Raw genomic sequence first — 11732 nt, forward strand, 5'->3', positions numbered from 1 at the left:
ACTTCTGCGAAATTTAAATATGTGACATACACTATTTAAAAATTTTAAGTCTGTCCCTACTGCCGCATCATAGTTCCTCAAATGAAGAGAGAGAAAAAATCATTATTTTGTAAAATTCACTTAGATACCCCATTAGATATGCTCTTATTTATTTATTTATTTATTTATTTGGTTACATTTACTCTTATTCATTTAAACCATTACTAGTGTTAAGGTGATCAATCATAAATAAAAATTAAAAGATACTACTATTGATCGAATACATTATTTTTTTTTCTAATACTATATCAATTTGCTTTGAATTTTTTTTCATAGATTAAATTTAAGGTGAGGAGATGGTATTTATTTGGGATTGGTCTAGTGGTTGACTTGAGATTTTGAAGTGTGTTCATCTCAAGGTTTCATGTTTGATTCTTTGGTGTCAATTTCAGTGGACAAGTCCATACAAGTTCTGGCTTAGAACAGGACCCCTACAAATAAGCGGTGAGATTGGTTCCTTCGAATTAGTCGGTCATTAGATCGGATACCGAATTTTTAAAAAAATGGTGAGGAGATGGTTTCATTGACACGTTTTTACTTATAACTATGAATGGACTGATAATTAGTTATTAGTTATTTTCATTAGCTTCTTGCATTATCTTAAAAGACATTTAATGACTATAAAAAAAAAAGACATTTAATATTAGACGCAAAGAATATTAATTTTTTTTTTATACGTATAATGGAGTAAATAATGAATCCTAGTTGAAAAACAATGACATGTGCTGTTGTCAAAAAGATAATTAATAATGACATATGTAGTTCATGGTACTATTTTTTTTTTTTTTTGAACAATCAAAAATGGATTATATTAATAATGTAAGATGATATCAAAAGCACAAGGTGTGCCAAGTTACCACCGCACACAACAGTTCACAACAAATACAAAGAGTCTATCAAATGCCTAAACACGACATAGGACTAGACTACCACATATGATCACCAAATACAAAACAAGCCTTTTTGGCTTTCAACCACCACAAAGAATAATACTTTACTTTGTCTAATAGCTGATCTAAAGATAATTCTTTTTGCTTAAACAATCTAGCATTTCTTTCATTCCATGTGGTCCAAACGATCAAAAGTCAAATAAGCTGAAGAAAAGACCGTCTTGATTTCATACCACCTGTATAGTGAATAAACTGAAAAAAAAAATGATCATGGAACTAATTATTTGTTCATAATCTTTTTATTAGTTCATGAGCAATTTTTTTCCTTCAAAGAATCTAATGGCGAACTCACACTCACTAAGTGCAGACTAAAGTTTACGGGGCTGGACAAAATTTTAGAATAAATTATTTAATCAGAATTTAGTTTTTTTTTTTTTTTTAGAGAATCAAAATTTAGTATAATTTTACTTAGACAAGGTAGGAATGTAGATGTTGGTTTAGTGAAATGGAACAGGATAATCTCACGATATTTGGTGCTTAACCCAAGAGAGATGATGCATTCCAATTCCTATTGACCGTTTCAATGACAACTCATGACTACTCTTGAATGTGCTACTTAATTAAATTTGGAACTTGGTATCATTGAACTAGATGATAAATCAATTATTGATGCTATTCATACAAGCATGCAAGGCCGGGTTAAGAGTCAAGCAACTCAAACAAGGGCTTTAGATCTTAAAATTTTAGGTGCAAAAAAAAAAAGTATTTAAAAAATTAATTTGGTTATAAGTATATTATCTTACAGATAAACTATAGACATTCGTATAGCTTAACTGATTATCAAAAATACCTCAATTACTTTTGGTCATAAATTCAAGTTTTGGTCTCCACAAAATTGATTTTATATAAATATTCTGTTAAAAAAATATTTTTAAAGGCCAATATATCATGTTAATTTTTTTGTTTTAGGCCTCTTAATATGTTAGATCTGCCCAACAAGCATGGTTTATACCATCTCATCATGGTTTATACCATCTCATAATATGACTAGCCATTCATCCTGAATGGGATTGTCTTCTTCAAGTCAAACCAAATTACTTAGGTATGTTAATGTAACAATCCATTCTATTGCTAAAGTGACTCCTTTTTATATTTATCTAAGATTAAATTAAGAAATTCCGGGTTTAATTTTGTCTTTTTACTTTTAAATTAGGTACACATGCTGCAGAAGCTATTAAAACCAGTCCACAACCTATAAGAATAAGTACATGTCCTATTTTAAAACTGGAAAGAGAAGGGGCACCAAATCCAATTATTGCTGCATCGATCCTTCCAAATGCTGCCATGCTTGTGATCTTCTTTTTGTTTTTTTGGTACAAGAGTATCAAAAAGTAAATGATGAATTTTTTTGTCACTAACGATGAGAGATAACTGAGATCGTGTGAAAAATGTCACTAACGATGAATTCATACTCTGCCTTACAAGGGTGTGAGCTCAATTCCTGTTGTCAAAGTGAAGACATTGTTGAAGAACAAAATTTAAATGCAACGTCAAGTTTTAAATAATGGTCATAGTTATGGTCGCAGCCGCGTATATGATGATTTCAGTTGTCCCATATGATACGTTATGGATTGCAGTTACTGTAGTATGAATTAATCATGACATTGCATAGCTCTTAAATAATGTATAATAACTTAAATCTTTCATAGATTTGAAGTTCTAAACTAGAGAAAGATATTAAAAGAGATAACATAACATTATGTAATTCATATTCAAATATGTATTAAATATGGGCTTAAATAAGTAAAAGGTCCATATAAGCTAGCACGTTTTTGGTTTTAGTTCCTGTATCTTTTTTTATTGCGAAACAACCCTTGTATCTTCTTAACTTTTTGGAATTGGTCCCTAACGTCAACTTCCATTAAAAAAAAGTTTTGATGGCCAACGGAGGCACACATGTCACTTGATGAGATGACAATTGGTGTTAGTAGAGGGACTAAAATCAAAAACACATATTTAAATAAGGATGAAATTAAAAAACGTAATCATCAAATTTTACAATTTAAAACCCAATTTTTTCTCTCTCTTTGTTCTTACTCTCTTCTTCGTTCCTTCCCTGCTCAGCCTATCATAGCTTGCACCCTAAAAGCAAAATCTTGTTTCCTTCAACAATGTATATATTGGACAAGTTATTTTCCCCAAGTGTTGATCATGTGATGGTGGTGAGGTGGTCATACTACTTTGGCTTGACCTGCCTTTTAATATGGTCTCTACTTTGTCCCCCCCGTCTCACACACAAAGACTGTGCGCACAAATACAATATATGTAAGAATTGCATAAGCCATGTATACCATTGTCAATGATATAATCAAATTAATTTGATTATTTTTCCTAGAAAGAAAACTAGTAATGATTCATGATAGCAAAGAAAATGAAGAATTGATTAGATTAAATGATAGTAAGTAGAGAATGCTTCCGGTCTACAATGCCTTTAGATGATGTTGTCATTGTTAAGGTAATTTATAAAGCAAGTCTGAGGCAGTTTGTTTATTATAGACCATATTTCAGTCTGAAAGACTTGAAGTTCATTCATTTTGTCAATTACACCCAAACACCATTTTGTTAATATATGATGAATATGAGTTTGCATTCAAGCATGGAAAGTCACAATTAAATGGTAAGGACTCTCTGGAAATAAATTGTTCTTTGCTCGGAAGTTTGAGAACCTAGTAGACTCAAACATACAAAACCTGAGATTTAGGAACTAACAAATGCTTAGTTAGATGCATTTGTTGCAGCAGAAGGCACTGATGGTGTATTTTCTTTGCGTTGTTTTTGGTGGTGTTGTCTGATCCCAATTGTTTTTCTTTTTTTATTTCTGAATTGATTCTTCTTCTGAAAATCTCATTATTATGTATGTGTCTTCCTCGAGATGAACATCCTCATAATTTTTTGCAACCACATATTGACAAATCATTTGATGATGATTGACAAATGAAATGAGAACACATTGTTGAAGGAAATGAGTTTTTTGGTGTTAGGGCGCAAGCTACGAGAGAGTGGGCGCATGGTAGAAATGAAGAAGAGGGAAAGAACAGAGTGAGGAAGAAGGTGGAAAAAATAGGTTTTAAATTTCAAATTTTTATGATTAAGTTTTTTTAATTTCGTCCCTATGTGGTTTTAGTCCCTCTACTAACCAGTTGCCAACTCATCAAGTGCTACCTATTGGTCAGTTAGCCAGCAATGCGTTTTTTTTACGAAAACGGACGGAATGGACCAATGTCAAAAGGTTAAATAAATACAAAGGTTATTTCGCAACAAAAAAATATATATAGACTAAAACCAAAAGAGCGCGAACTATTTAGACCAACTCATCTAAACTATTTTATAATAAAAAATGGCTGAGAGGGTCTCTTTGCAGTAAATACAAAGATGGGATTATCCAATGAATTTGATTATTAAGGTAAAAGAACAATTTTCTTGTTGCAATTAGAGTTAGAGAATGACAGAGAGTATTCAATCAATAAAATTTAAATCAAAATTTAAAATTTACGGCAGAGTGAAGTAAAATCTGCTACAAAGGATAGTTGATCAATATTGGAGAATGACTTGAAGAGAGTGTGATGCTTTGAAGCTACAATCCCATTACTCATTAATTGCACGGATTGACATTTGCTTGCACCATCCTTTCTACCAACAGACACATGCACCACAACTAACATCAATTACGACTGCACTCATTTTGTTTTACTTTTTCATTTTGACAAATTTGTTTGTTTTAATCAACTAAAATAAATATTTTCGTAGTTGATTAAGTTTATTTGCAAACTGCAAATAATTTCGATAACAATAGTGCTACTTCTCGCGAAAACTTTTATCGCCAATGTCTCATGAATCGTCGTTGACCTAATAAAATCATGTCAATTATATAGTACTTCAATTATATTTCTACGTCATCCAATCTACGTTAAAGACCTAGCTCCACACCCATAACCCCTAAGATCGAATATTTTTACTTTTAAATATCATTAGATAATTTGTTAATCTTGATGGATGAAATTTTCCTACATATCATGTGACCACTTGGACCATATGCTATATGCAATTATAACCGGATCAAGGAACAAAGCGTGCTTGAGAGTATAACACATCAATGGCTTCCAAAAGCTAAAAAGGTTTTAATCCACAAAAACAAAGTGGGGTGGATCGTACTGAAAAGTTTCACATGGTAGCAAGGTACTTAACAAAAAAAAATGTGGAAGGGAAGAAGGTTACTAGATAGAAAACACAGGGTCCAAATCACATGCCATGTTGTGAGTACTGATCCAACATTGGACAAAAGAACCAAAAATCCTTTTTTTTTTCCTCTTTATTATTTACTCATGTGAACCAATATTGAGTATTTCTTGATTTGGGTGCAGCATTCCACTACATTGGTATTGCAACCCTTGACTAAATGTATTAGTTGCTCTGACATCTTAGGCACCCTTTAAAATGAATGTTGACATTTAAATAAAGGATTTCATTTCACACTCACTACACTGCCAGATATGATAAATCATGAGCTTCAGAAAATCTGTCTCACAACACAAGTGTGATTTTTTTTAATGATAAATATTAATGATTAGTTTTGTTAGATTAAAATTTTACTATTTTTTCGTGTTTGAATTAAAGATATCAAACTTCTTTTTTAGATCAAATCAGTTGAGCTACTTAACTCGGTTGAGATTCGAGAGTGAAATTTATGGGACTCCAATCCATTGCTTAAATTTCATATTAGTACCAGTGAGTTACATTATTATCATTGACACTAACATTAACATATATACATGACTGAGCAGCAGCTATAGGTTCGTTAAATCATTGCATATAACTAGAATGAACATAAAGCTGCTTGTGGCAACTATTATTTCCTTAGGATGATAATTTATAAGATCAGTTCTTGTGTTATTTAAAAATATCGAAATTCAGATGATCATGTATGATATCAAGGAAAACACTTTGGTGATCCATTGAGCGATTTTGCACCCTATCTTTTTGCCTCATTTCTGGTTAGATGGATCTTCTTGTATTTAATTGCACTTTTGCCCCTATTTTTTGTCAATTGTGCAATTTTGCACCCCCTCTTCTTCTTTTTTGAGCAATTTTGCACCTCATCTTTTGCCTCATTTCCCCTCTTTTAATGATGATTTTGAACAAAACACAATTGGCAAAAGATGGGGTGCAAAATCGCTCAAAAAAAAAAAGGAAGTGTAAAATCGCACAATTAGCAAAAGATAGGGGGAAAGGTGCAAAAAAGATTTAAGGGTCTGTTTGGTTAACCCCAAAAAAGAGCTTTTAGCTTTTAGCTTATAGCTTATAAGCTCGTTTGACAAAAAAAGCTCTGTTTGGTAACACTTTTTCACCATGAGCTTATAGCTTATTTCACGAGCTTATAAGCTATTTTTCAGAAGCTATTCCAAGTAGCGTTTGAGCTTACAGCTTATAGCTTCTCACTTTTTCTTCCAATTTTACCCTTATTATTTCATTTAAATTGTATTTTTATCCATTATAATTTTTATAATAAGCTACGTAATAAAGACTACTATCCCTTTATTCTAATTTTTGTATATATATCAGCTGACCTTTTTTTTTTTTTTTTACGAAACAAAATACTATTATTCTATTAGTGTTACTTTTTTTTTTTTTGAGGTAAGTGTTATTTTCTTTATTCTCTGTTATTAGTATTACTCTATTAGTGCTACCATTTTTTTGGTTTTTAAGGTAAATGTTATTTTTTTTATAAAGTGGAAACACTTAAATGATAATAAATATAAGATAAAATTTTAGTGAATAAAATTTAATTTAATTTATAATACATAGGATATATTAAATTAATAAATTTAAAGTATTTTTTTAAAGAAAAATTAGTTTACAAAATTACAAATACTTAAATTAATGATATAATTTTTATTATGAATTAAGAATACCATTTATGTCATTTTACATTTATCAGCTAGTTGAACCGCTATTTTTACCAAACACTTCAGTTAGCTTATCAGCGCTATCAGCTATCCGCTATTTTTACCAAAGAGAGCCTTAACAAATTTATAACAACCTGACATTCCGTTTCTAGAAGGGTGTAATAGCAAAAATGGGGGTGTTAATATGAACACTCTATCACACATTGATCTTCCTCAAGAAAATCACATTGAGCTTCGTATTGTTCAGAAAACGTTGAAAATGGAAATCGATGGCGGAACAACGAATTCGAATGCCACAACCATAACCATAAGCGTGAAGTTCAGTGGTTCCACAATACCCATTTCAATTTCACCTCAATCAACCATCAAAGAACTCAAGTCCCTTCTTCTACCTGCCACCAATGTTCTTCCAAGGGGCCAGAAACTCATCTTCAAAGGTTGAATTTTTACTCACTTTTTCATTGACCCTTTTGTTAATTGATGTGTGAATGAATGTTGAATTGTTTAACAGGGAAGGTTTTGGAAGATTCTGTGACAGTGGCTGCTTCAAATTTGAGTAATGGGTCTAAAGTTATGCTTATGGCTTCTCAAGGTTTATATCAAGGGGTAATGTTTATTGGTTTTATTCTTTGTTTTTGTTGAGGATAAAAGTGTCTTTTTTTAATGTGTTAGCTTGGTGGGTTGTTGTTATTTGTTAACTATGTTGTGTATGATTTCATCATTATGTTGAATTATGGCTATGAAGCACATAGACACTGAACATCATACAACACATAGACACCGGTAATAATTTGAGTAAATAGAAGTGATCATATGTAATCATAAGTGACAGTGTCGTGACACTTAAACATGCTTTTAATTTGAAGTATCGGTGCTTCATAGATTATAGTCTTGTTTGGATGAACAATGTAATTAAATGCTTATAGCATATGTGTTTATTGTATAAGTGGTGGTGTAGTTATTTTCATAAGCTATTATGGAGAGTTTATGGAAATAAGTTGAAAACAAGTTATAGACATATCATAAGTTGTTTCAGTAAGCTCTTCCAAACAGTCTTACAAGTACTTATGTGAGTAGATAAATCAAATAAGTCAATCTAAAGAGGTAGTATGGTTTTATGATTGAGGCAAATAATTGGGGGGAAACAAACTACTAATAGTGCTTTACTACGTGTACATGGATTGTTTCACATGGGTAATGACCAAGGCTAGTTAGAAGTGGTACATAATAACACAAGTCAGATAAGCTTTATTATGCTACTCAGTAAAAGGAAATATAAAGTTGTGTGTAGATGCAATTTTGTAGAGTGTGTTTTTCTTTCTTTGCAATCCGAAAAGTGAAGCTTGTAGATTTCATATGTTTTGTTCAGGATGGTCCTGTCTTGAAGAGAGCTCAGGCTGTTCCAAAGAAAGATAGCCACTCAAGCTCTAGTAATGACGTGAAGAAAATTCCGGTAAAGAACAGGTTGGAACGGTGGAAAGCAACAGGAGTTGTAGCATTGTCTGAATGCAACTTGGAGGTAAAAAAATCATCATGGTTTTATCATATGTTCAACTAGACGCTTAAATTTTTATGTCAACTTGAAATTGGGAGATGTGGAACGCATTAAGTTTTGCAAGATATTTGTATTGAATTTTTTACTATGTTTTTCTATGCAATATATGCTTTTGGAGTGTTTCTCCGGTTTACATGTTAGAGGTATGTAAGAATTGCTTATTTCAGAATACTGGATGATTAGAGATGAGCTATATAGGTTATCAGCTCCATTTACTAGTTCATCAAATCATCATGATTCTTTGTAGATTTTTTTTAGTTATTAGAAAGTTTAAAGGGGTGGAAATTACAGACTGTGACTGTGTACTTTACATGTGAGCTTCCTGTGACTAAATTCATATTAGATATATTAGAAAGATGTAGCATTGTTTTTTTATTAACTTAGCTGGAAGGCCATGTCATGCATAGTTCTAAATTGCGGTCTGCAACTACAATTGCAACCGCAATATAAAGGGCAATATAAAGGTTTAGAAGGTATCCATAACGGCATCGCAATCGCGGCCACATTTGCTCATATTTTTCCATAATTTTAAGGTTCGCAAAACACCATTCACTTTTAGACATGTGTTAGGTTTCTTCCGCTGATCACTAAATTACAAGGTTGGAATCTAAAAAAATAATATTACCGGGGGGAAACCAAAATTCGCTCAAATGGCAGGGGGGGGAAAACACTATCCAACCCTATTTTTAATTGCTTGTCATTTGTGGTACACAATATCCTCTTTACTTTTGTTTGCAATTTTAATTTAAATAGGCCATACCTGATGAGGTTTGGATTTGTGGATCCTCTGCAAGAGTTCTACATTGCAACGACAATTTACTTAAAAAAGTCCCTGTTGAAATTTCACAACTTACTCGGCTAGATGTAAGTTAGACTTTTCTCATTCTTCATGGTTTTTTCATCTATAAATTTGTTCTATTGGAAGCAAAATTTAATCACAGTTTGCTACTTTCAAAATGTTGCAGAAACTATTTATTAATTCTAATAACTTGTTGGATGAATCAATTAACTGGGAAGCACTGTCAAATCTGAAGTACCTAACAGTACTATCATTGAACCAGAACCGGTGAGTTACGTGATTATATATTGCATATCTTTCTTTACAATTTGTGCCTGTTTTTGTTTAACTCAGAAATCGATAAATGGTTTTCTGCAGTTTAACTACTTTGCCATCTGTGTTGGGATTGATAACCTCTTTGAGGGAGCTGCATGTCTCCAATAATCAATTGGCTGGCCTTCCTGATGAAATAGGGCATCTGACAAAGTTAGAAGTCTTGAAAGCCAACAATAATAGGTACAATGAATACAAATAGTTTTTGTTGAAACATTGATTCTCATTGCTGTCATTCATCATTTTCATCAGTCTTAATCCAATGTCTGATGTTAATGAGTTTATTACATAGATGAATGGATCAGTTCACAGCTTCATGCAAATTTCATCTCCTCATGCAGAGAATTTTTTTATAATAACCACCAAGTGGTGTTCTTTTGGTAAAAACTTGTCATTTTGATTGATGTGTCTATTTTTCTCAGGATGAGTAAAATCAGTGAATTTATAGGGAAATGTCATTCGCTTGTTGAGGTACGGTCTTCTATCTTTATGAATTTTTTTCATTTCTTTTTCAGAAAGTTTCTTAGTGGATGATCTAGCATGGCCGAATTAAATCATATAAGTGAAATGATAATCTCTTTTTCTTAGACGAGGTAATGCTTATCAAGTTTTTTTTTTTTTTTTTTGGAGCAGGTTGATTTCTCATCAAATTTTCTATCAGAGTTGCCAGAGACATTCAGTAGTTTTAGCAATTTGAAGGTAGCTTGTTTCCCCGTTATCACCTAATCAGGAAAGACAATTGAAGGTGGATTTCTTTTTCCACCCAAGATTGGTTTTAAACCATTCTTCTCAAAGTAAACGGTCACTTTTGTTAGTTATAGTCCTCGAATTTTTCAAAATTACAAAAATATTTTCAAATGTACCTTTTGTCTTCCGTTAGTTATTTTTGTTCTCAAATGTGTCTTCGAGCAGTCACTTTGGTGCAAGAAATTGCTAAAAGAAGATACATTCAAGGTTTTTTTTTGCATTTTCGGTACACTCAGGGACTATAGTGAAATCGCCTTGCATATTTAGGGACCAAAATCACTGTTTACTCTAATTAAATATAGTAATACAAAGTTCTTTCCTTTATCTCAACTTCTCTTCAGATATAGTGTCTCTGCCCTTTGAGTTAAGTTATTGTACATTCAATATTAAACTAATGGTGGTTACACCCTTGCTTGCTCATACAAATTCACTTTTGAGAAATTGAGGTCAACAAATTTGTATCACAGTGATAGGGAAAAACAAAGGTAGACTCGAAATATGAGTTAACTTTGCAAGTATCTGGGAATTTTTAGTAAAATATTTGTAAATTACGTTGTATATGACTATACACATATATATAAATATTCATCACGTGCTCAAAGTAAAATGGATCTGTTATGTACCAAAAATGCTAACTTTTCTTGCATTATACTCCACATTTGTGAATGTTATGCAGGCTTTGCATCTTAGTAACAATGGGATGAAATCCCTGCCATCAAAACTATTCAAGACTTGCTTGCAGCTTTCCACCTTGGATCTTCATAATACAGAAATAACTATTGATATTCTTCGTGAGGTGTGCACTTTAGTTTTTGTATTGTCTTTGTAAACAAAAAGTATTGCATTTTAATTGAAGGCTTATCATAGTTATTCATTGGAGCATGACTGCAAAATACCCGTGGTTTTCTTTCAGTTTGAAGGATGGGACAGTTTTGATGAGCGTCGGCGCTCAAAGCATCAGAAACAAATAGAATTCCGAGTTGGAGTTTCTAGAGATTTTGATGAAGGTGCTGATAAAAACTAAATAGAAACTTTTTTAAACATATGTAATGCAGTTCAAACTTGATCAACATTCCTTAACATGCCTCTGGTGTGGTGCCAGATTGGAAATATCTCTTCTAATGTTCTTTCTTTTAAATTGAGCAATGTATACAATGTTATCTTCCTATATGATTATTGGAAATATTTTTCTAGTGGACAAGTCACAAGTGTCTAATATTTTCCGAATTATAGATTTCATTCAAACACATTTCAACTTGTATATTATGTAGGACTGTTCAAAATAACTGACGAACTGCTACTAAACAAGTTGAACCTATTTTGATGGTTCACGAGTCGAACCATAAGAACCAAACTGCCAAACTCGCTGAATTTTGTAGAACATGTTTGTAAACTGCCAGCCAACAATCGTTTGTGGTGTCAATTCC

The 11732-nt window shown here is 32.1% G+C and overlaps 1 protein-coding gene across 1 annotated transcript; it reads left to right on the plus strand.

Annotated features, from left to right (window-relative positions):
* Window positions 1-7037: 7037 nt before the first annotated feature.
* Window positions 7038-11506, plus strand: LOC25490981 (LRR repeats and ubiquitin-like domain-containing protein At2g30105). Its single transcript, XM_024777940.2, has 10 exons — window positions 7038-7329; window positions 7404-7498; window positions 8262-8411; window positions 9201-9311; window positions 9413-9513; window positions 9604-9741; window positions 9981-10029; window positions 10192-10257; window positions 10982-11101; window positions 11219-11506. Exons 1-10 carry the CDS (start codon window positions 7077-7079, stop codon window positions 11327-11329), a joined length of 1194 nt encoding a protein of 397 aa, XP_024633708.1. The 5' UTR covers window positions 7038-7076; the 3' UTR covers window positions 11330-11506.
* The last annotated feature ends 226 nt before the right edge of the window (window positions 11507-11732 follow it).

The sequence above is a fragment of the Medicago truncatula genome, chromosome 3 (assembly GCF_003473485.1).
Source record: "Medicago truncatula cultivar Jemalong A17 chromosome 3, MtrunA17r5.0-ANR, whole genome shotgun sequence".
NCBI classification, from domain to species: domain Eukaryota; kingdom Viridiplantae; phylum Streptophyta; class Magnoliopsida; order Fabales; family Fabaceae; genus Medicago; species Medicago truncatula.

Bases quoted from the DNA above. Each gene is read 5' to 3' on its own strand.
- LOC25490981 (XM_024777940.2), top strand. From the start codon at position 7,077: ATGAACACTCTATCACACATTGATCTTCCTCAAGAAAATCACATTGAG. The intron at 8,412-9,200 runs GTAAAAAAATCA...TAATTTAAATAG, and splicing joins TGTCTGAATGCAACTTGGAG to GCCATACCTGATGAGGTTTG. The intron at 9,514-9,603 runs GTGAGTTACGTG...GGTTTTCTGCAG, and splicing joins CTATCATTGAACCAGAACCG to TTTAACTACTTTGCCATCTG.